Below are 22,893 nucleotides of genomic sequence, written 5' to 3' on the forward strand. Positions count from 1 at the left end.
ATCAGAGAGGGGTTAAGTAAGCCGCCCACCTACCCAGATTGGCAGGTCCGAAAGGCGGTGAGACATCAGGCGTCGTACATCGAACGATTTGCCCTCATGCAACCCCAGATTCCCTGCTCTATAAAGTCCCATTAACCTCTCACTTCACATCCAGACTAACCAGAAAACCATGTCTCAAACACGACACCAGCCAACAAGCGGCGGGACGCAATCCAGAGTCGAGTCGCTATCCCCCGAACGAGCCGGCATCTCAGGCATACTGAGGCTGCGAGCCGAGGACGCACCGCCCACGACGAACACCAGGGACGACGCAGACACAGATGCCGGCCCCAGCCGCCGCATCCGCTGGAGCGAAGACGTCGTCGACAACGAAGGAATGGGCAAGAAGAGCTCGAAAGGTGAGCTAACCCCCGACATCTCCCACCCAACCCGTCTCCAGACGTAAGGCAAAGCTGACTGACGACGTCTACTCTCTCGCGGCGACAGTGTGTTGTATATACCATAAACCGCGGCCAATCGGCGAAAGCAGCTCGGAGGAGTCATCGGATTCCAGTTCGTCAGATTCGGATAGTGACAGCGACTCGTGCGGTGGGAATCGCTCGCAGAAAGATACTTCTGCGCAGCCTGCGTCTCGGGGGCGCTCGACGTGTTCACACGATCATCGCAAGGGACATACGAAACGAAGAAAGCCGAGTCCTAATGCATATGAGAAAATGCCGAAACCGAAGGGGCGCTAAGCAGCTGGTCTTTGAGCGCAATACTACGATTCAATTTCGGAAGATATTCTAGACTCTAGATGCTGAATGGCATGTCTACACCAGATACGCTCCCAGCCTGCTATCGATTGAAAATTGCTGGCGAATACGGGCCGCTGTTGAGAGGGGAAGTCAACCGCTGGTTTACGGCTGCTGTGGTAAGCGTGGCGTACCAGCGTCATCATGGATTAGGACGACTATGGGACAGTCTTGGAATTTCATACAAGTTCCTGAAATATTGCGAGGGGTATCTATCAAACAATCTGGAAGGACTGAGCTGGAAGCCATGCAATGGCATTCGAAATTCTTCCGAGGGCCTACTCAAAGCATCATGCTTTTCCTCCGTGACGCAGCCCGTTGCCCCCGTCTCAGAGACACAGTTGGTTCCGTGTCACCTCCTGCCTCCGGACTCATGAAGTCTGCTTTTTGTTGGATAGAAGCTTCATGTAGAGCTGCAGCTGAATCGAAAGCCTGTTGCGAGCCCATTCTCGAAATATTGGTAGCGGCCGTAGGGTTAGAAGAGTGCCGGCGAGATTGTTTGTTCAGGCTCGATAGTGCTCTTAGCGTATTCTTGGTAGACTTTCTGCAGCTCTCCTCTAGAGCACGAGGCTCTCTGAACTGGTTGTCCGACTCTTTCGGATGTTTGCGATCTATCGATATTGAGACGGGAAGAGCGTCGTCTCTGGTTTCATCCTCAAGGTCTCGACATGGCAAGCTATCACGCTTCTCCGGTAGAGTTTTGCGCTTTCTCGCTGAAGGCCCAGAAGAGCCATCTGGCGCCTCAATACCAGGCGATTCGGATCTTCCAGGGGTCGGCTCAGGCTCTCGTGACTTTCTTGAAGGCTGAGAGCCGGATACTCGTCTCCCCTGGTCTCCACCAACAGCAGCAATAAATTCACTTGTAGGGCGTCGCATTTTGGCCCTCAAGTTCGGCTCTGCGTAGCTAACGACAGCTCTTTGGCGTCTCGTTGGCCGGGACGAAGTTTCGGCCTGGTCTGCAGGGGTGTCGGACATGTCGAACTGGGCTGAGTCTTGTGATGCTTGGGATTCAGATACAGTCCCAACGTTCTCAGGATCCTTTCGCTCGGCTGATTCGATGTCGTCATGGTTGAGGTCTTCGCTCAATGACCTGCATTGCGGTCCACGTTGATCCGCTGATTTGACTGATCGAAACTGGCGATTTTCGTCATCCGGAGAATCGGCGCTCGTTGAGACTTTTTTGCCACGGTTCAAAGAAATTCCTTTTCGTGGTCTACCCGGGGAGACCATGCGAGTATTTGTGCTTTCTGCTTCCGGATTAGTCTTGGGTTCTTGATCAAAACCTCTCTTGACTTACTTGGCTCCAAGGCTTTCCGCTTAGGAGGGGCAATGTTCTCCCGTCTTTCTTTCAGCTGAGTTCGCCTTTTTACTGGAGATTCTTCCTTCGCGGACAGAGAAAGCTCTTCCTCTGCATTAGCCGGTGATTGGTTGGGGCGGCTGAATTGGAAGTCGTCATCCGCTGTTGAAATAGGCTGGAATTCCTCATCTTCTTCGGAGGAGAATTTGCGTTTCGCACCAGACTTCAGCAAGTAACTGGAGTTCTTCTTTGGTGTGACTGAGTCGTGATCTGGTCTGGACAGTTCTTCCCCAATTGGCAATGGGCCTGGTCGTTTCTTTTTCCTTGTCTCCAGCGTCGGTGGAAGAAAGTGTGTATCGAGCTCAGGGTCGTCGTCGTGGAGTGGTGTATCGAGGGAGTCGTCATGTAAGTCTGCCTGTGTGTCGTGCTCTTCTGGGTATTGAGCTCCCGGTCCGAATGAGTCGGAGACATTCTCTTTCGCTAGGTCCCGCAGTTCATTCGCCCTATGTTCGTCAGCAAATAATGACCTCCCTTATCCATAGATGGTTCTCCTTACTCCAATGTTTTCCGGGGGTAGTATTTATCTTCAAGTATGACAGGGAGGCGCCCGTCTTCTTCGATATCTTGATTGGAGTCGGGCCCTTGAGGCTTTAGTGCTGGGCTGTGTTGAGTAGAGACATTCTGAGCAGCATCACCATCATTCTGGCTGATGGACTTGTTGAAATTGCGCGGTAGGGCTCCCAGGTTCGACACGATATTGTTGAGCTCCGCTAGTTTGGTGTCCAATTTTGCCTTGATGTCGTAGACGCCATCACTGAGCAGCTTCGCAGCCTCAAACCTCTCTAGCTCATTGCCCAAAGCGATAACTTGCTCTCTAAGCGACACGTTTTCGGCGAGAAGGTGGGAGACTTCCGATTCGAGGCTTCGGATGCGGAGAGATTGGATTGAGTTGACACGAGCGATTTCACGGTTTTGTCTCACGAACCGCCGTTTGACTGTTCAGTTAGAGGCTTGGTTTCGTGAAGAGAAGGGAGATTTGAAATGAGTATGGACTCACGCGATTCTAGAGATTCGCCGGGAGCAGCTGATTCATTCAGGCGAGCCATCCTTTCGGGGCCGATGACGCAGGCTCCTGCGGCCGATAATAATTCAAGCACTTCACAGACGGTAAAGAGGGACTGTTGATAGTGTATATTTAGGAGGAACTGTCTTCTGATCCTTGGTTTGAATTGTGTTGCGGTCGCACTGTTAGTACGGTGAAGAGAGTAAACAGAATGTGCTCCGCTATGCCCCTAGAGTTGTTGACGTTTGTCCGTATTGGGTTAGGTTGACAACGGCGGGTTGTTGTTTAGGAAAGCGGTGGCACCGCGTCATGGTAGCCGTATCTTCATCAGATTCGACGTCTCTATCTTTCATTCTCTATTCCTCCGGACACTGAAATAGTGATTTCATTTGGTCGAACTGTGTGTTCCTGTGACCAGGTTCGGAGAATTGAGACTCGATAAGAACAACACCGGCCTTCAGTTCCCCTTCACGAACCCCGCTCTTCACGCCCAACTTCTCCACGCCTACACAACACTTGTCCGACAAAACGAAAAGTACTACCGAACATCTACTACCGAGATATCACACTTGTTCTCATGGCGTATTCTTCGCGACCAACATCGATGCTCGGGGCATCGTCCTCATCAGGCCTGCGCCAGCCCAATCTGTCCGGAATCCCTCCGCAACAATCGTCTGCGTTGGCCGCCCGAATTGCTGCCAAAAAGACCGAGTTGGAGAATTTGAAACAACTCCGCGACATGAGTGCCACTCTGGCTATGCAGATGCAGGCGTTGGAAACCAAGATCGGCACACTCAAAGACGGCACGGAAGGTGGGTTCCCCTCGACGTGGCGTGATGGTGAAATATCCCGTGAAGACTTCTGACTTGGTTCTGTTAGCTGTTGCATGTGTCCTTGCCAATTGGGACAACGTCCTACGAGCGATTAGTATGGCCTCGAGTAAGTCGACTCTTTTTGATTTCAACACGGGTCCTTTCTTTATTCGTATACTGACCATGGATGCTTTCTTGAAGCGAAAGCTGCTGCGATCCAGGGACCCGAAGGACATACGGCGGAACAATCACAGGCCCCTCTTATGCCGGCGACTCTTGTTCGCATTCCCGCTGAGGATCGAAAAAAGACGGACGATTCGTGAGTCAGGCAGCAACTCGTCCTTTTGTGGCAGCCTATGTGCTTGGGAAAAGGCCGCGTCGTGCTGGAGCACAGCAATTTGTCGTACGAATCAACCCCACATAATTACATGGAACGACTCGGCATTGTCTTCCATCCTGGTACGTGGGGAAATACCACTCTGGACTGGGCTCTGCGGTCCGGTCCATACGGCTGTCGATGATGTAGCCCAGAGTGAAGGGTATCGCGGGTGAGAGCTTTGGTGGGGATGTCGTCAGCCTTGGAGAGCGCATGCGGCGGGAGCCGATCATGCACCAAAGAGTGAGGACAGGTTCCAGGTCCTTGTGGGTAGAGGGAGATGAGCGGATCGACTATCAGTGATAGACTGGCATTAGACATGCTGCGTTACTTGTTGTATCATATCTAAGGATCGGTTGATGTCGGCATGGGGTTATATCGACCAATGGAGAAGGTTGATAAATTGGAATTCTTATCATTCGCGGCTTATCTGCAGGTGTCTGCGCCTGGGGCGCGTAACAAGCTTAGCACAGCGCTCATAGCTGGGGGCCAGATGTGCCTGTATCTTGTACAGCAGCTCTACAAGTTCGTCAATCAATCAATTAGTAAGGATGTGTCTCGATTGGAAGAATGAATGTTACGAGTCTTTCTTGAATGCACTAGAATAAGGTAATTGAAGCGATACGGAGTAGTTCCTCGCCTGTCATCTGCAGCTGAGAGGTAGCCCACGAAGGCCACCACGAGCGAATCAGTCGTGCATCTGCGTATTAGTCTTCCACTGCAGCTGATTTGCTGCTTCCAGCTGCATCATATCTGGGGTTCTTATCTCTCCTTAACGGCTAGTGAGCGTGTGACCCCAGATGGTGCGGGCATACATACTATCTTAGTTAGGATGGAGTACTCCTACTGTACTATTCTGCTTGATCCCCAAGTGTTTGACCACGCGCTCGAGCCACGATGGGTAAAGAAAGCATCAGGATCATCCGCCGGGTAGCCTAGCGTTGCGCGTCCCCACCGGTCTGCAGTGGTTGTTGGGCCTGTGAGTGGCTTGAGTGGTGCCTGCTCTACTGCAGGAGAGACACTAGTCGTACGGAGGAGAGTTAGTAGCCTGCCCTTTTGAGACGGCTGCAGCAGAGGCCAGAGTCGGCTGGTCTTGACAGCAAACTTTGCATTATTAGTATGGGAGGGTTAGTAATGCCACATTCTCCCACCTGCAGATGGTCGGATCAGGGGTTGGTCCATCCTGTATTTTGGCCAAGGGGCCGCGGGACCCGCGCATCACCCGTTTAGTCCGTAGTCCGTAGTCCGGTACGGAGTAGATGGAGTAGAGTAGAGTATCCATTTCCCCACAGTTTGTTCATTGATGATGCCATACGGAGAACTCGTATTTTCAGAGACAGCAGACTACTCTGGGTACTCTGCATAATACTCTCCTATATCATCAAGTACCTGCCTGGTCTGATGCCATCAGTCGAAACTAGCGCGGTCGCCACTGAAACACCTCCATGCAGTATGAGTGGTGCAGGCTCCCCTGCGCGAGATCAGACCTCTAAGCCCAGTGGGGTAGTGATGGCTGGTGGTTAGACCAGGTGGTTCCATTCGGACACTACTGCACTCCCCAACATTGATGATCGTAGGGCATCACGGATGAACATGGACCGATGTGGAATGGGATGGAAGATAATGTAGGTACCTGGAGGACAGAGAGTACCTGATGTCTGGGTAGGTAGGTATTAGGCCTAGTACTAGTACGAGGTCAGTCCTCGGACCTCTACATCATTGTAGCAGAGATATGCACGTTGCTCGAAAATCCCTCTGCCTCGCCACTAATAATAGGGTGCAATATCACGCATGCGCCTTTTCTGGTTGAAATTTTTCTGATGATTTTCCTCGTACATACTATACATAGTTTATACATATCCCCCGGCTATCCGGCTCCGACATATATTGCACCACTCCCCATTCCTCTGGTTGCCTTCACATTCAACATCACCACCCCAACCCTCTGGCTGTCACGGTCTCCCCGCATTCTTGCGCCATCCCTCTTCATAGAATGCTCCTTTTCTTTTCTCCTCGCCCTCATTGACTCGACTCTGCTGTCGTCCTGATTCTGCGAAGCGAAGCTGGTCTGCAGTGAAGATGAGCCTAGAACATTTTGCTACCAAGGTAGTTTGATTCAACATCCCATCAACTACCACCATCGTCTATATTATTGCTCCTTCTTTCCTCTCCTTCTTTCGATATCTCTTTGCATCATTTTGCATCATCCTCAGCGCAGCCGTCGTTATTCTCTCCTTCGACTCTCGCCATCACGCCATTTCTTGCATGACCACATCATATCACCACTTGTACTCCAACCGCCTATAACCCACCTCCTCGCTGCTCCTCCTCCAACATAACCCCCCTCACAATGGCAACAGACTGGTCCCTCGACTTCTGCCTGGTCTGTGACCGGCAGACCCTCGGAGCTCCATACTGCTCCCAATCCTGCCGCCTCGCCGAGCTCGACTTTAGCTCCGACGCCTCCCTCTCTGCCGGCAGAAACGCCCCCGCAGAGACGGTGCGGTCGACACGAAGCCCCGAGCCTGTCGCCCGCGACGATCAAGCACGAGCACGCGTGCTCTCGCCGTCCTCGTCGCAGACGTCCCTCTCCTCCATGAAGAGCCACTCATCGCAGGCGTCCGCCGCCGCGCTGGTGGATCAGTTTCAGAACGAACTGCGCGATTACGCGAATTGTTTCGATCCGGTCCGCGACTTGAAGAGACGCTTGACCGCTTAGGGGGGTTGCACGCCCTCCATTTGTGCATGGCTTCCGGGGATTCCTGGGTGCCTATCTATGCGTTATGTTCTTTCAGCTTTGCATGAGCAGTCCGACGCGGATGTCGGGCTAAATACCCACGACTACATGATACTTTTCTTACTGTTCAAAACATACCCCGCCGAATTGCGGGTTGCCTTTGAAGGCTTGTCGGCGACGGAGAATGAGATACCACTGCACGTCTACGACCGTTGACGTCTAGGACGGTTGTATGTGGATGTGGATGGATGGCGTTGACGAATCTTGGCATCTGAATCGGAGCAGATCGGTTTTTTGGGGGCACTTTCTTTTGTACCACTTTCAATGTTGTAGGATAATAATGGCCCGGCGTGGCTAGACATGTCCCTTGCTCTTGCATGTACCCCCCGCGGTACATGGCAGAGAGCAACCTAGAATGAGACATCCTCGCTCTGTCTTCATATAACAGAAATAAAATATATCACGCACGTCTTGAACCAATGATACACCGCCGTGCCCAACCAACAGGAACAAACCACATACCCAAGCAAACACCCCGTCTACGCCACCACCTGCGCAAGAACCTTCTCGCTCCGCGGCACAAACCGCACCTTGTACTTCTGCGGGATGGCCACCAGACTCGTCGGGTCCGAGTTCCCCTTCACCGGGTGCCAGTTGATGTCCTCGTCCGACTCGATGCGGAAGCTGTTCAGCGTGCGCATAAACACCAGGTACAGCTCGCGGTTGGCCAGCAGCGAGCCCGCGCACATGCGGTAGCCCATGCCGTACGTGAACATGGGCGCGTCGGGCTGCTCGAGCCAGCGCTCTGGCCGGAATTCCTCGGGGTCGTGCCAGACTTCGGGGTCTGCAGGGCGTGAGTTAGCTTATGGCGTTTCAAGGGCTAATAATTTCAGGGGTTGGTAGCGTACCCATGTTGCAGGCCCAAGCGTTCAGGAAGAACACGGTGCCCTTGGGGATGACGGCGCCGTTGTAGGTGATGTCTCGGATGGAGGTGCGGGGGAGGGCCAGACGGAGCACGGTGAAGAATCTACCAACCAGCAGGGTTAGATATGACTTGCAGGATGCGGACAGAGGCAGACCTACCGCAGACATTCCCGCACCAAGGCAGCAACGTAGGCGCACTTCTGGTCGTCGTGGGCGTCGCACATCGGCTCGTCCTCGCCGTAGAACTCGCCAATCGCCTTGAACGCCTTCTCCTGGATGTCTGGGCGCTTCGCCAGCATGCCGATGCTCCACGCAACGAGCGTGGTCACGGTGTCCAGCCCGCCGGACAGCATGGTCAAGCTGATGGAGGTGAGTTCCTCCGCGTTGAGCTTCGCCTCCTTATCTAGGATGACGTTCGCCTGGATGCACGGCTTGTGGATGCCCTTCTCCATGCGGTCGTCCAGATCCCGGTTCAGCCCGTTCAGGTACCTGTCGCGACGGTTCCGCATCTCCTTCGCCTTCTGCGAGTTGGAGCTAAACGGGTTCAGCCGCAGCAGCGGCACGTAGTCTTGCAGGTTGCCGGTCGTGCTGCGGAACTTGCTGATCTCCTCCTCGACGTGGGTGATCTCGTCGAAGAGCTCCTCCTCCTGGGAGGCGACACGCACGCCCCAGTTGAGGGTCAGCGCGAGGCTCAGACTGAGACGCTGGATCATGGCCATCGGGTCGACGGGGGTCTTGCCCGCGTCGCCGTACTTGAGCAGCTCCGCGACGAAGGCCTTCGATTCCACGTCCAGGTGGGACACGTAAGACTCGACCGATGGGCGGTTGAGGGCGGACGCGGCGCCCTTTCTGCGCCGCTTCAGCGAGTCGCTGTACGGGGAGGTGCCGATGGTTGTGCCGGCGGTGTTGGAGACGATCTACATACATCAGAGTTAGCCACTCACTCCCTGCAAGACTGGATGAATGGAAAGTCACCTTGTGGAAGGTATAAAATTCCGGACGAGAGCTGAGGGCCTGCGCATTCTGTCCGAAAAGCACCTTGGCTGCGGCCGCCGAGTTTACGACAATCACAGGGATGTTTCCCAGCTGGATCTGGTACACGGGTCCGTAGGTCTTGGACCAGAGGCGATACTGTTCGGCGGCGTTTGTGCGGATCTGGGCGAGGTTTCCTATCAACGGCAGACCGCGCGGGCCCTTGAAGCCGGGCACACGGGCAGACGCCCGGATGAACTCGTTGATGATGACATAGATGATAGGGACAAGGAGAGCGGCGACAGCTAGCGACTGCAGCGGATGGTCAACAGCGCTCCTTTGCAGGGAGGCGAGGGCTGCCGCGATGGCCATATCGGGTAGGTAGGCGTCTGTCTAGAAGATGTAGCTCGACTCTGCGCTGAAGAAAAAAGACGCAGGCAGGGTACGTCCGTAGATACGATTAAATAATGTCAGGCATGTCTGTTGTCGTGTGGACAATTCTCCGTCCTGGGCTTGCATAGAGGAACTTTTCCGTTGCAGCCAGGTAGACACTCTGTCTACCCCACACTCTCCAGATCCAATGTCCGGGGTCAGCCATGCAATCTGCGCTCCTTCATTCGCTGCGAGGTGGTGTTCGTCCTCCCATCCAACCGAGTCATTCCGCACCCGGAATGTTTCCGCTCTGGGATGGAATACGTCAGACTGCGCTGTGGAACATGGCAAGCTAGGTAGGTAGGTACCCTACCTAGGTATGTATTCCACTGATTCATTCTCTTTGGGCATCTGTCGTGGTTGGTCTACCTACACAGCGCTCTGTGCGACTTGAGGTAGTTTAGTGGGACACATTCTCCTACTCTAAACATCGACCGAGGATACGAGCCAAGAGAGATTGTTCAGAACAGTGAGTCTGGCCTGACTGTACTTTTATACAGTCACTCCTGAAGGGAGGGATATTCAGAGGGAGTTCGACGGACCATGATCGAGAAGTTGATAAAGAGAGTCGGTGCAGGTAATGGACCCTGCACCAGCCAAATTCTTGTTGATGTGTGAGAACTCGACTAACACCCATCTTCCATCCTTGAAAGTGTCAATGGGTCTTGTGGCTGACTGCAAGATAAGCCACAAGATAAGCTCCCCGATCGTGGCATCTCATTGCCTTAACATATATATGCTTCTTTTTTTATTTTTTTTTATTTTAACACCCATGACTGAACATCAGTTTGGATTTGGATGCCTGCATCCGGATCTCGTGTTATACGAGCTGACATAATCCCCGTGCACAGAGTTATGAAATGATTCGTGGAAATGGAATCAAACAAGAGACTTGGCTAATCGGACATTTCATACTTCAATTCTTCAATTCGATATCGGGAGTCATCATGGAGTACATCGATCATCGGTTGACGACCGACACTCAGTACTGGGAAGAAAAAGAAAGCCGCATAATAGCATGATACGGATAATGGGATTCAGGGTTAAAAATAGGTAATGAACACAATGACCATAGGAGGCAGTGAAATTTAAGCCTTGCATTGACTATGGGGGATCCGCATCCAGGGGGAAAATTCTTCGTCCTCACATGAGCGTCACAGTGGAGGCAGTCAGTCGGACCACAAAACCTGACTGATAAGGGTTAGATCCCACCTGCCATCACATCAATCACATCATTATGGGGACATTGAGTGATTCTTGGTAGAGAGCAGTGGCTCTATAACCATTCTAGGACAACCATACTCAAAGTTGGTACTCGTAGCCAGGTACGAGACCTAATGATGCGACAAAGGCATTGATATCATATGGCCTGTTCGTACGGAGTAAACCTGGTCTTGTTGTACCCACCTGCTCCCAGGGTCTGGGCACAGAGTGGATCCAACAATGGATAGTCATACCGTAGGAGTACGGAGTACTGGTAAGTCAATTGAGGGCATAGGGACTCCATTTTACTGCCTAAGTAGGTCAATGGCAAGATTGATCTGAGAGATATGTACTGATGTATACAGAGTTTACCTACTCGTATATGTACCTGCATAGGACCGTATGGAACAGGAAAGATTCCCGATGCCCACACACTATACTCTACTACTCAGTATGACTCTGGCAGACTCTATCGATCGCGTGATGAGCCGCGACAGTGGACCGAATGCTCTGTTCGGAGAGAAAGGCGCAGTCTGGACTCGGGAGGAAATCTTTGCTGGTCACATGCGGACGCAGAGGGTCGGGACTCGATGCCTGACAACTTAGGCAGCCAAATCCACCCACGCCGGGGGCTGCCGAGCGTGGGATTGGTGGAAGGGCCGGCAGGATTTCCGCCGCGTCGCCGTCATCAGGGCCCCACCCCCGTCCAGATTCAGACGCAGCAGCTCTGCCCGGTTTGCTCATGACGCACCTCCCTTTCTCCCCGTGGAAGGTTACCCGGCATTCCAAGACCCAGAGGCCTATTTGAAGTTATCTTCTGCTTTTCTCATCCTTCACAATCTTTCTTCTCTCCTCTCCTCCTCTCTCCTCCATCAATTCCTCTACACCCTCCGTCTACACGACGACAATTGATCAAGTCGTCATCTGGATCTCCCCATTTTTATTTTCGGGGGTTCTTCGACCGCATTATTACCCATCACTGACATTGACTTCGTGCACCGACAAGGTATGTTAACTACTTACTCCCCCTTCTCTCTTCCTCGTCTTCCATCGCGTCGCGTCTCCATCTTCAATACCATCTAACTCCCGCAGCCTGGATAGACCAGTATTGGTATCCAATAGAGCCTCTGAATATTCACATTCATATCTTGACCCCTCTGCACTATACACCGTATAATGGCCTCTCGTCATTCTCGCAAGCTCCTTCGACCCCTGCTCTACACATCGGCCGCGGCGGCGGCCGGAGCCGGTGTCCTCTACATCTCCTACCGACCCCGCAACATTCCCGGCTCTGAAGCCCCCGCAGTCCCTCCGCCAGGTTATCATGAAGGCAAACTCGTCCCTCCCAGCTTCCCCTCCATCAAGTCGCGCCTGCAGCAGATCCAGGATCTGAAACGGAGCGCCGAGGAGAAGTCGGAGGAATATGATCTCGTCGTCATCGGTGCCGGTGCGACCGGCTCCGGTATCGCCCTCGACGCAGCCACTCGCGGACTGAAGGTGGCTGTCATCGAACGTGATGATTTCAGTGCTGGAACCAGCAGTAAGAGTACGAAACTGGTCCACGGTGGTGTTCGCTACCTGGAAAAGGCCGTGTGGGAACTGGACTACAACCAGTGAGTAGTCGACAGCGATGACATCATCACGCAAAATCAGCGCTAACGCCGCCTTAGATACAAACTGGTGAAAGAAGCCCTGAGAGAGCGCAAATACTTCCTGAACACTGCGCCTCATTTGTCCAGCTGGCTCCCCATCATGGTTCCCGTGCAGAAATGGTGGCAGGCGCCCTACTTCTGGGTTGGTACGAAGTTCTACGACTACTTGGCCGGTTCGGAGGGCATTGAGACCTCCTATTTCCTGCCCAAGAGCAAGGCCATCGATGCGTTCCCCATGCTGCGAAAGGATAACCTCTTTGGTGCTATGGTTTACTACGGTATGCCGACCCGTTGCCTGCATATGCATGCCCCTTGCTGACTGGTGCAGATGGTGCCCACAATGATTCCCGAATGAACGTGTCCCTGGCAATGACCGCCGCCTTGTACGGTGGCACCGTTGTCAACCACATGCAGGTCACGGGGTTGACCAAGGATGCGTCCGGCAAGCTGAACGGAGCCGTTGTCAAAGATCTGATCCCGGGCAGGAACGGCCAGGAGGCAGAAGAGTTCACGATCAAGGCCAAGGGCATCATCAACGCCACTGGTCCTTTCACCGATTCAATTCGCAAGATGGACGAGCCGGATACCAAGGAGATCGTGGCCCCCAGCGCTGGTGTGCACGTCATTCTCCCGGGATACTACAGCCCCTCCAACATGGGTCTCATTGACCCGTCCACCTCGGACGGCCGTGTTATCTTCTTCCTGCCGTGGCAAGGAAACACCATTGCCGGAACTACGGACCAGCCGACGGACATTACCCCCCAACCCCTCCCCTCTGAGCAAGACATCAACTGGATTCTTTCGGAGATCCGTGGCTACTTGGCTCCCGACATCAACGTTGAGCGCAGTGACGTGCTTGCCGCGTGGTCTGGAATCCGCCCTCTGGTCCGTGACCCCAAGGTGAAGAGCTCGGAAGCCTTGGTCCGCAACCATCTGATCACCGTATCGCCTTCGGGACTGTTGACTTGTGCGGGTGGCAAGTGGACCACGTATCGTCAGATGGCCGAGGAGGCTGTTGATGAGGCAGTCAATGTGTTCGGACTGAAGCCGCGCGCGGTCTCCAATGTCCCGGATATTAGCGGTGTCGGAGGAAGCGGCCTGGTTGCCGATGGCGCTGTGCTCGACGGATCCTGCCAGACCCACCAGGTCCGCTTGATCGGAGCCCATGGTTACTCGAAGACCCTCTTCATCAACCTGATCCAGCACTTTGGCCTGGAGACCGACGTGGCTCAGCATCTTACCCAGTCGTACGGTGACCGGGCCTGGCAAGTGGCGGCGCTGTCTTCTCCCACTACCATGCGCTTCCCTGTGCGCGGTCAACGCATCTCGCCCCTCTACCCCTTCATCGATGGCGAGGTCCGATATGCGGTGCGCCATGAATATGCTCAGACTGCGGTGGACGTCATTGCTCGCAGAACGCGCTTGGCTTTCCTGAACGCGGAGGCGGCACTGGAGGCGCTCCCGAACATCATTGATCTGATGGGCGAAGAACTCAAGTGGGATGCCAACAGAAAGGAGGTGGAGTGGAAGGACAGCGTCAAGTTCCTGTCGTCGATGGGACTTCCGAAGAACCTTTTGGAGATGTCCCGGGAAGCGGTGGAAGCCGGCAAGGTTAAGGAGACACACATTGCGCAACGGAAGTTGGCCTCTCGGATTGGTGAGTAGCTCAACCCTCAGCCGTCAAGTAATCAATCGCTAACAGAAGCAGACCCTCCCGCCGATGTGCTGGAGAGTGATATCCGAGTGGAGGCCAAGACGCCGATTGAATCGACGCAACCTCTGAACCCGGAGTCGCCAGCAAACAAATAGATGAGTAATGATTATAGAGCCCATGTATTTAATATACACTGATTGTATACTATTATTTTGTTTTTATACAATGCTGTGCTGTGGCTGTGGCTGCGCCTGCACCCAAAAAGTCAGTAGCTCATAAGGATATTAGAGATGTTCCAGTTGGATACGGCATATCCTCTCTAGTGGATGACCCTCTACTATATCGACCTCCCCATCAAACAGACTGCCCGCTTCCTCCCCAACAATATAACACACACCCCGAGATATCGCCGTCTAGTAGATTGTGAGTGTTGTGGCTGCGGCGGATGGAGCGGGGGCCGAGGAGGCCGTGGAAGCGCATGTACAGTATATTATATAGTATAGTATATGAATGGCTTATAGGTTGATATAGCTGTACCTGGGGAAGAGAGGTTGGGGAAAAGTTGGAGTAGCTCTGCGCTAATGCAGAAAGGAACTAAAGGCTCCACTTCACCTATCTATACAAGTACACAACTGCAACTATACAGAGGCATTCCTGAAATAATCAATCAAACTCGAAATATCATGCCCTCCCCTCCCCTCCCGCACAGCGCGTTCCACCAACCCCTTCAACGGCAGCATCACCTCCGCCGAAACCCCCTGCTCCCTACTCGCCGCGCACGCATTCTCCAGCGCAACCAGCTGCATCTCCAGATTGGACGTCTGCGCCGTATACACCCCATCATCGATCTGCCTGGCCAGCAGCCCCAGATACCCCGTCATAGCCTGCAACCACGGCGCCAGCAGCCCCAGGAACTCCGTCGCCGAGACACCCTCTCCCTCAGAGCGCACCAGCGCCGTGGCATGCAAGAACCCCGCGAACAGGCCATACATGCCCGACAGCAGCGCCAGATCGTGCAGCGAGGCCGACCCCGCATCGTCGCCTAGGTACTTGCCCGACCCGAGCACGGCGAGAACGCCCTCGACGGACGCGTAGGTCTCAGCAGACCCGCCGCCGCTGTAGAGAATCACCGCGTGCGGCGCCCCGATCATATCGGGGGTTGCCATGATGCCGCCGTGGAAGTAGCGCGCGCCGCGCGCGGAGGCGAGCGTGGCGAGGCGGCGGGCCTGGCTGGGCGTGCCGTTTGTGAGGTTGAGGATGGTTTTCCCCGCGAGGGAGGGCGGGCCCGCGGCCAGGGTTTGTTCTACGGCGGCGTTGTCGAGGAGACAGAAGATGAGGAGGGGGCTGGCGGCGATGGCGGCGGGGATTGTTGCGGCCAGGTGGGCGCCTTGTTCGACGAGGGGGTTTGCTTTGGCGGCGGTGCGGTTCCAGACTGTCGGGGTGTGGCCTTGTTTGAGGAATTGGGTGGCCATGGCGGTGCCCATGGCGCCGAGGCCGAAGATGGTCAGTTTGGTGGTGGTGGTGGTGGTAGCCATCGCTGGTTATGTTTAGTAGTGTTGATCGGTGGGTTGAGGTTGAGGATGGAGTAGAAGGATTGGGTCTTTATATAGGTTGACATCGGTTCCTGGCTGTAGCTGATGCCTGTTCTATACGGTTGATTTCCAATCATCACTAATTGTCATGTTATTTGAAATCAAACATTCGGTGAGGTTCTGATATTGTGATATTGACTTCGTGTTCTGCGATATTGGCCTTCGTATTCCAGCTTGGCTATCCACTTAGGTTGGCATTGGCGCTTACCAATGTATACAGATGCAAGACAGATCGAGCACATGAAATGACTCACAGACACATATTGGGTAAGCAGAGGAACTGGAATGACACGAGGTAGGCTCAAGGAGTCAACCGAGGAACGACAATCTATGGTGATACTAAAGTCAATGACAAGCAGAGCTAGGAACGGGTGACTACAGTGAGTAGAATATAACAGAAATGAGCGAGCATGTTGACTTCCGTTAGACATATAGAAAGCCTTACTGGTGGAATGCCAGTCACATAATGTATATTAGAGGTAAAGATGAAGACGAAGATGAAGATGAAGATAAAGACGAAACGGGTGTTGTCTACTGCGCTAGTCCTAAACAAGCTACATGTTTCAGGCTGTCTATAAATAAGGATACAAAATTCCGTCTGCACCTGCAATGCTGTCTTTGACACTCAGATACTTGCCTATTGGAATGTACTCCGTAAAGACATCGCTTCTATTCCGTCCGGCAGGATAGCATGTCATTGGGCCACATCAACGATGTACGTCCACAGACGGAACTCGGCAAACCAGCAGTTACAGACTAATGCCAGGGGACCAAAACAGTGACATGCTCCGGATGTCGCTACCCGTTGTGGTTCCACATACCGGAGTGTATTATCCCGAGTATGTACACAACAGACAAAGAAGGGAGCTTCAAGTGTACTGAGTTGACAGACGCCGACACCGTGAACATTATCCTATCCAACAACACACATATGTAGGTCGTCTGAAGCAAATCTTGAGCGTTCTGCGTAGACACACATCATAGCGGATGACTATCTCATAGGGGAATCCCGGAAACTTCTCCCTACCCCTGCACATATCTTATCATATCGAGATGCTCAGATGGCGTATCGTATAGCATCATCTATACATAGAATAACAGCTGACAGAACGGATTATGAGATGACTGCACAAGATGCAAAACAAAGGTGAGCCCGCTCAATAGTGATATTGACAGAAATAGTTATAAAGAATTGACAAGAAAGAAACGGAGGCTAGAGGGATCCCTCCGTGTATCAAGATAAACTCTTCTGGAACACAGCATCCATGTTGCAGCCCGCGGTTCCGGTCATATCAGTGACCCAGGATTCGATGAAGGTATCGGCCTCGTCTAGGGCCGCACATATGTGGCTCAGACATGACTCCGGGTCGTTACGAGCACAACGGGGACCAACCGCCGCAGTGGACGGAGCCGATCTGCTGGCTCATGTCCGCCGGCTCCCTCTGCATGTCGAGGAGGATGGACGATGAGAAAGTGTCGAAGTCTTGAAATGGCTCAAGATCTCGTCTCGAGCAAGATAGGTGAAAGACATCTCCCGCTCGTTATGTCTTTGCTGTCGGACTGCCCCCGTTCCGCCCAATATTATCCCAATACCGGGCGATCGCGTCCCGCGCGACGGGATTCCCACTAAAGCGTTTGATGAAATAGTTGAAAAGAGCAAATTCGTCACTGGTCAGGGTGTAGGTAGTCGGTTGGGCCTCGATGCGGCGCCATAGATCTGCGATGGCGGCCTCGAGGATCTGGGATGTTTCCGCATCGATATTGCCGTCTTCACAGTTTCTGGCGTGGTCCAACGCCGGACGAAAGGAGGCCTGGCCGGATGACGAGGTGGAATTGGCCATTGTGACCGGCAGATGGTGCAACGGGAGGATGCCGGAGGGGCTCTCAGGCTGGGAGGGGATCCGAAAGGGACGAAAGGAAGACCAACGGGCGGATTCGAGACGAGCTCCAGAAGCGACGAGCGAGGAGGAAACGACGGAATAAATAATCTCGTCCGAGAAATCTCTGGACGGGCAAACCTTTTTCAAATTAACGCATGTTGGGTGGAGCAGGGGGCAAGTGGGCAATCGTGGATCAAGTTTGTGTACAAGTAATAAGTATAATCATGGATAAAGAAAGAAAGGAAGGATGGAATATTAAATATGTATTAAATATGAAATGTAAATGGTCTGTCTCTTTGCCTGGCTTAGTTGTTCGGTCCGGTCATGGTAGATTGCATGCGTATGATATATGTAGTGTCTGCCGGCCTCATCCAACCGGAGGGAGCATGGAAGCATTCGGATGTCTCCCCGGAAGACGAGCCGAAACCCATCTCCGTTAGAAGAGAAAAGGGAAAAAATTGGGAGAAATTCACGACCATGTGGCGGGTGGGGGTCAGTACGGGCTTACCCGCGGGACCAGCCTGTAATCTCCCGACCCTTCCAGCTTCTTGGTGATGGTGTAACGGTTTTTCCTTCGGTTGGAACAGATCGGATTAGGGTCTCGGTAGTAGTTACCTAGGTAGGTACGGTAGTGTACCAGGTAGTGTACTCGTTTGCCCCTCCGGGTCGAGCGGCTCAAACATCGGTGTACGGAGCTTACGTGCCCTAACGTTTAGGTTGACGTCCGGCGGTCCTGGCATAATCTCCGGCCTTGACAGAGGTTCCGCTCTGGCTCTTGGCACTATGATGTTGTTACTGCGTATGCTTGTTATGAGTCGAAACACACGAGTCAAGTGGAGACATCCGAGTGGGTTTCAGTCTCAAACGCAGTTAGTGGCCGGAGTCATGGGGAGATGAAAATGACTCGCAGCTCGATAGGGCCATCGCTGCATGAGTCGTGCGCAAGGCATTCCTTTCCGACCATTTACCCGGATTCCTACTAATGACTAGCGTAGTATAGCGTAGTATAATATACACTTTATACATGTTCGCTTAGCTTAATCCTATATTTATACCTCTTTATACCTCCCTCTCAAACGTTCGGATCTTCATCCAGTACACCTCCGCCCTAACCCTTACTACCATGCCACATCTGCACCCGTCCGGTTGCCAATGGATCCGGGAGCACAACGCAACGCCGGGGGAATCGCATGGGTGACCTGTATACAACCCTCTGTCTGTTGTTTGCTCCACCAGATGCCGTTCGGATTATTGTCGGTCAATACTCAACCAATAGCCAGACGCAGTCATTGAGCTGTCTGTGTGACTCGCTTGTCTGTCGGCAGGTTGAAGTGACCCATCAGATGTCGTAAGTTGTATGCGCTGGATATGACACAAATTAGTACCAGATACTGCATTGTGCCGGAAAAGGGAGATATCTTGCAGAGCATATTCTTAACATAGGTATAGCTATAGGCTGCAGTCAGCTTGTTCTTACTATTACACCCTACAATCCTCTAAACAGAGACGAGTCATCTGTTGATTAAGACTGATAATAAACAACCCGGAGAACTCTCCATTTTATTTTCTCATAGGTACTTGGTGAAAGTATCGACATGACTAATCAGAACTATACTAGGTATGCATCGACCGTCCCCACATGTATCGGCGAAATCTGCTCCCCGCCTTTTTCTTCGGCCTTCAGCCATACCCATTGACGACATTATACTCCTCCTCCTCAACCGACAAAATGGTCTACTACTTCACGTCAAACGTCGTCTCCCCCGCGGCGTTCATCTACGTTGGAAAAGACAAATTCGAGAGTACGGTCCTCCTCCGCCCGCTCACGACACGCCGTCTGACCTGAACCCCTCAGATGAGGACCTGATCAAATACGGCCTAGAAAAGGATGTCTGGTATTGTGCCACCACCACTGCATAAACACCATCGAGCTACTGCTGATATTTGCCTCTTCGATCCCTCACAGGGTGCGTGCGTCCTCCACTCCCGATTGCGATCCTCTGCTCCCCGACCACGGACGACAGAACTAACCCGTACAGTTCCACGTCGACAACCTCTCCAGTGCACACGTCTACCTCCGCCTCCGCGAAGGCGAAACATGGGACAACATCCCCGCGCCGCTGATCGAGGACTGTGCGCAGCTCACCAAGGCGAATTCGATTGAAGGTTCGCAGGTCGCCGCGAGCGGAAAGACAAAAGACAGGGCTGACGCAGCGCAGGAAACAAAAAAGACAACATCACCATCATCTACACCCCCTGGGACAACCTGAAGAAGGACGGGTCCATGGCCACCGGGCAGGTGTCGTTCCACAACCCGCGGCTGGTCAAGAAGGTGCTCGTGGCGCAGCGCGAGAACCCCATCGTCAACCGGCTGAACAAGACGCGCGTGGAGAAGTTCCCCGACCTGAAGGCCGAGAAGGAGGAGTACCTCGCGGCGAAGCGGAGGGAGGAGCGGAAAACGAGGGAGGAGCAGCGCGCGCGCGAGAAGCAGGAGAAACGCGAGAGGGAGCAGCTCAAATGGCAGAAGAGTCATGCGTATGACGATCTGTTCAGCGAAGAGAATATGCAGGCCAGCAGCAATCAGGACCGAGATCCGGATTTTCTGGATGATTTTATGTGATGGCTGGACTGCGTTGCTTATCATCAATGGGACTCGACGATTGCATTCTGGTTCTAATTGCGCTGCTTTATTTTACGAGATAATTGACGTTAATGAAGTAAGTAGTATTGATACGCGGTTGATCCAGCGAAGAGATGCAGATTCTGCAAGGTGAACTAAGTGTGACTTAATAAACTGGCTTAAATAATATAGATTATACATACATTAAAATAGTTCTAAATATATCAAAGACAATGTACTCCGTAATGCTCATCCAGAGCAGGTCGTACTAAGCGAGATGCGGTGTTCGGAAGGAGTCCCGCGCTAGTGATGTTGACAGCTATGGCCCGTTCTCGCAGCCGTTCGCGGATTGCGTACCCCCATATCTCAGACACCCGCTCTCCCATCCCCGGAAACCACACAAAGGAAAAATGCCTGAAGGTATGAGGAACCTGGCGATACTATTGCCTGATTGTCGTGACTAATGGCTCGACTAGGCGGGAAATCGAAAAGCAAGAAAAAGAACAAGGCCGCCGCAAAGGCCAAGGAAGCGGAGAACAGCGCCGTCGAGTCCCAGGATCAATCCGCCGTGAAGCACGATGGCGAGGCGGAGGAACCATTAGAACCAAGCGTAGGGCAATGATTTTTGGAGTCAATTGACAGTCTTACTGAGACGAAACAGGACGAACAGCCCAGCACCAGCGACCAGCCCGCGACAGAGCCCCACGATGCAGCGACGAATGATAACGAGACCAACCCCGACGCTGCCTCGAAACACGAGTCCGATGACGACGGAGACGATGAAGACAACGGGAAACAAGTCGACGGCGATCCCAACCCACCCGCCGACACGCTTCAATCGGAGGACCGATTCGACGCTCTGGTACGAGACCGAGATTCTCTGCGCGCAGAAGTGACGGATATGCGGAAGTCTCTGGAGGAGATCCAGACCAAACACCGCGAAGAGATGGAAGCGCTACAGCACAAGTTGGACGATGCCGAGAGCAAAAAAGAACATGCCGAGACGCAGTTCCAGAAACTCCTGGAGCGGGTCAATACGATCAAGTCGCAGCTGGGCGAAAGGCTGCGAGAAGATGCTGTATGTCGCTCCGGTCAGGTTTAGATGCAGTCACTGACCTCGCAACAGGAGGAGATTCCCAAGCAAGGTCAAGAATCGAAGAACTGGAAGACCAGAACACGTCGTTGGAAGAGGAACTGAAGGCGAAGAGCTCTGAGATCGAGGAGCTCACCGAAGACAACGAGCAGAAGTCGAAGGAGATCTCGACCCTACGGGACCGAACGAACCTGTCCCAGCAGAACTGGTTGAAGGAGAAGGAAGAGCTCCTCGAACAGGAATCCTACCTCCAGACAGAATTCGAACAGGCCAAGGAAGCGATGCATAACTGGGAGGTCCTGGCGATGGAGGAGCGATCCATCCGGGAGAATCTGGGCGAGAAGGTGGTTGATCTCGAAGAGCAGCTCGCCAATCTCAGGGATGCCTATGAAAGGGCTGCAGCTGAACGAGATTCTCAGCAGTCGACAGTTGACGGGTTACAGCGGGCCCTGCAAGAGATCCAGACAGGTAAGAGATCCCGAGCGAGACCACGTATATAGTAGCTGACTCTTTCAGCCCGCAAGCAAGAACTCCGCGAACTTGTCGAGAGTTCCGACGCTCAAGTCGAAGAGCTCAAACAAGCCCTTCAGAGCGCCGAAAAGAAGGCATCTGAGGCAGACAAGTCTCTCCACGAAGCTCAAGAAGAGCTTGAGCGAGTGAGGCCATTCGAGAAAGAAGTCAAGGAGAAGAATCTCCTCATCGGAAAACTCCGACATGAAGCGGTGACCTTGAATGATCATCTCACAAAAGCACTACGGTTTCTCAAGAAGGGGAAGCCAGAAGACAATGTTGATAGGTATGTATGAACTTCTTATATGCAACGACCACTACTAACGGCATCAGGCATATTGTCACAAATCATCTCCTACATTTCCTCGCCCTGGATCGGTCCGATCCAAAGAAGTTCCAGATCTTGCAGCTTATTGCGGCCCTCTTAGGGTGGACAGATGGTGCGTAGACCCGAAGAACTACTGCACATTTATTTCTCAGACACTGACCCTTAATAGAGCAACGTGAGCAGGCAGGCCTGGCACGCCCTGGGGCATCAAGCAACTCCGGGAAGCTTCGAGTCCCCAGCACGCCTGTTCATCGCACCCCCAGCACGCCGTCGTTAGCCACCGAGTTCATGGACAATGGAAACGCGAGCAAGGAGTCGCTGGCGGAGCTCTGGTCCAATTTCCTGGAGCAGGAATCGCAGGCGGCCCAGGAGAGCGCACAATCAAAGCCATGATACAGGCTTGATCGTTCTCTTAGACTGTGGGATAGACTGACAGGATAGGATAATATCATTCATGTACTGTATCGATAAGCAGGATCTTATCAGACTCGTTTCTTCCCTGATGGTGGCCGTTTGCAGCGTTTGTCTCGTAATCTCCACCGCCTCAGGATTCTGCCGCACCGGGATAGTTTCTCCACGCCAGAAACGGCTGTCTGTCTTTGTATGCATTTCCTCCTGAGAGCCCGTGCTGCTGCCTCGATCTTCCGTGGCTGTCCTTGTTTCCCGCGCTTCTCTACTCGGAAAATGGCGACCAGCGCTGGTATATTCCCCTCCAACGAACCCCCTATTCCCCCCACCCATTGACGCCTCTCCCCTCATAGAATCAGACACTAAAGGACAACTCCAGTGCAAAAGTACCGACCAATCGGGGTATCCGGCCCCACGGGCTCGAGCAAATCGACACTTGCTGAATACGTCTCTTCGCCGATTTCTCGGATACATTCGGAGTCTGGGTGTCATGGTTCGTCTGCTATTATAAAGCAGATGTATGTATACTAAACTGGAATGTATACT

At 53.1% G+C, this 22,893-nt stretch overlaps 9 protein-coding genes across 9 annotated transcripts; 5 read left to right on the plus strand and 4 right to left on the minus strand.

The window, feature by feature from the left end:
* Window positions 1-1,076: 1,076 nt before the first annotated feature.
* On the minus strand, window positions 1,077-3,197 carry ATEG_08496 (shugoshin family protein; the record flags this gene model as incomplete). The annotated part of the gene is made up of 4 exons (XM_001217081.1): window positions 1,077-2,041; window positions 2,092-2,594; window positions 2,648-3,086; window positions 3,149-3,197. 4 exons carry the CDS (start codon window positions 3,195-3,197, stop codon window positions 1,077-1,079), a joined length of 1,956 nt encoding a protein of 651 aa, XP_001217082.1.
* Window positions 3,198-3,731: 534 nt separating this feature from the next.
* Window positions 3,732-4,289, plus strand: ATEG_08497 (DASH complex subunit DAD2; the record flags this gene model as incomplete). Its single annotated transcript, XM_001217082.1, has 3 exons — window positions 3,732-3,966; window positions 4,034-4,093; window positions 4,168-4,289. 3 exons carry the CDS (start codon window positions 3,732-3,734, stop codon window positions 4,287-4,289), a joined length of 417 nt encoding a protein of 138 aa, XP_001217083.1.
* A 2,403-nt stretch (window positions 4,290-6,692) lies between these two features.
* On the plus strand, window positions 6,693-7,061 carry ATEG_08498 (uncharacterized protein; the record flags this gene model as incomplete). The annotated part of the gene is made up of 1 exon (XM_001217083.1): window positions 6,693-7,061. The coding sequence occupies one exon, from the start codon at window positions 6,693-6,695 to the stop codon at window positions 7,059-7,061; it is 369 nt and encodes a 122-aa protein (XP_001217084.1).
* Window positions 7,062-7,618: 557 nt separating this feature from the next.
* On the minus strand, window positions 7,619-9,347 carry ATEG_08499 (cytochrome P450; the record flags this gene model as incomplete). Its single annotated transcript, XM_001217084.1, has 4 exons — window positions 7,619-7,923; window positions 7,988-8,106; window positions 8,163-8,920; window positions 8,979-9,347. The coding sequence occupies 4 exons, from the start codon at window positions 9,345-9,347 to the stop codon at window positions 7,619-7,621; spliced, it is 1,551 nt and encodes a 516-aa protein (XP_001217085.1).
* A 2,439-nt stretch (window positions 9,348-11,786) lies between these two features.
* ATEG_08500 (glycerol-3-phosphate dehydrogenase GUT2) lies at window positions 11,787-14,071 on the plus strand (the record flags this gene model as incomplete). Its single annotated transcript, XM_001217085.1, has 4 exons — window positions 11,787-12,223; window positions 12,281-12,540; window positions 12,591-13,919; window positions 13,965-14,071. The coding sequence occupies 4 exons, from the start codon at window positions 11,787-11,789 to the stop codon at window positions 14,069-14,071; spliced, it is 2,133 nt and encodes a 710-aa protein (XP_001217086.1).
* A 483-nt stretch (window positions 14,072-14,554) lies between these two features.
* Window positions 14,555-15,451, minus strand: ATEG_08501 (NAD(P)-dependent oxidoreductase; the record flags this gene model as incomplete). Its single annotated transcript, XM_001217086.1, has 1 exon — window positions 14,555-15,451. One exon carries the CDS (start codon window positions 15,449-15,451, stop codon window positions 14,555-14,557), a length of 897 nt encoding a protein of 298 aa, XP_001217087.1.
* A 1,598-nt stretch (window positions 15,452-17,049) lies between these two features.
* ATEG_08502 (uncharacterized protein) lies at window positions 17,050-17,349 on the minus strand (the record flags this gene model as incomplete). The annotated part of the gene is made up of 1 exon (XM_001217087.1): window positions 17,050-17,349. The coding sequence occupies one exon, from the start codon at window positions 17,347-17,349 to the stop codon at window positions 17,050-17,052; it is 300 nt and encodes a 99-aa protein (XP_001217088.1).
* A 1,768-nt stretch (window positions 17,350-19,117) lies between these two features.
* Window positions 19,118-20,008, plus strand: ATEG_08503 (putative DUF814 domain protein; the record flags this gene model as incomplete). Its single annotated transcript, XM_001217088.1, has 4 exons — window positions 19,118-19,190; window positions 19,355-19,359; window positions 19,428-19,554; window positions 19,608-20,008. 4 exons carry the CDS (start codon window positions 19,118-19,120, stop codon window positions 20,006-20,008), a joined length of 606 nt encoding a protein of 201 aa, XP_001217089.1.
* Window positions 20,009-20,418: 410 nt separating this feature from the next.
* On the plus strand, window positions 20,419-22,332 carry ATEG_08504 (putative Golgi matrix protein; the record flags this gene model as incomplete). Its single annotated transcript, XM_001217089.1, has 7 exons — window positions 20,419-20,428; window positions 20,485-20,618; window positions 20,670-21,086; window positions 21,182-21,569; window positions 21,618-21,897; window positions 21,945-22,051; window positions 22,109-22,332. 7 exons carry the CDS (start codon window positions 20,419-20,421, stop codon window positions 22,330-22,332), a joined length of 1,560 nt encoding a protein of 519 aa, XP_001217090.1.
* Between the last annotated feature and the right edge of the window lie 561 nt (window positions 22,333-22,893).

The sequence above is a fragment of the Aspergillus terreus genome, genomic scaffold, assembly GCF_000149615.1.
Source record: "Aspergillus terreus NIH2624 scaffold_13 genomic scaffold, whole genome shotgun sequence".
NCBI classification, from domain to species: domain Eukaryota; kingdom Fungi; phylum Ascomycota; class Eurotiomycetes; order Eurotiales; family Aspergillaceae; genus Aspergillus; species Aspergillus terreus.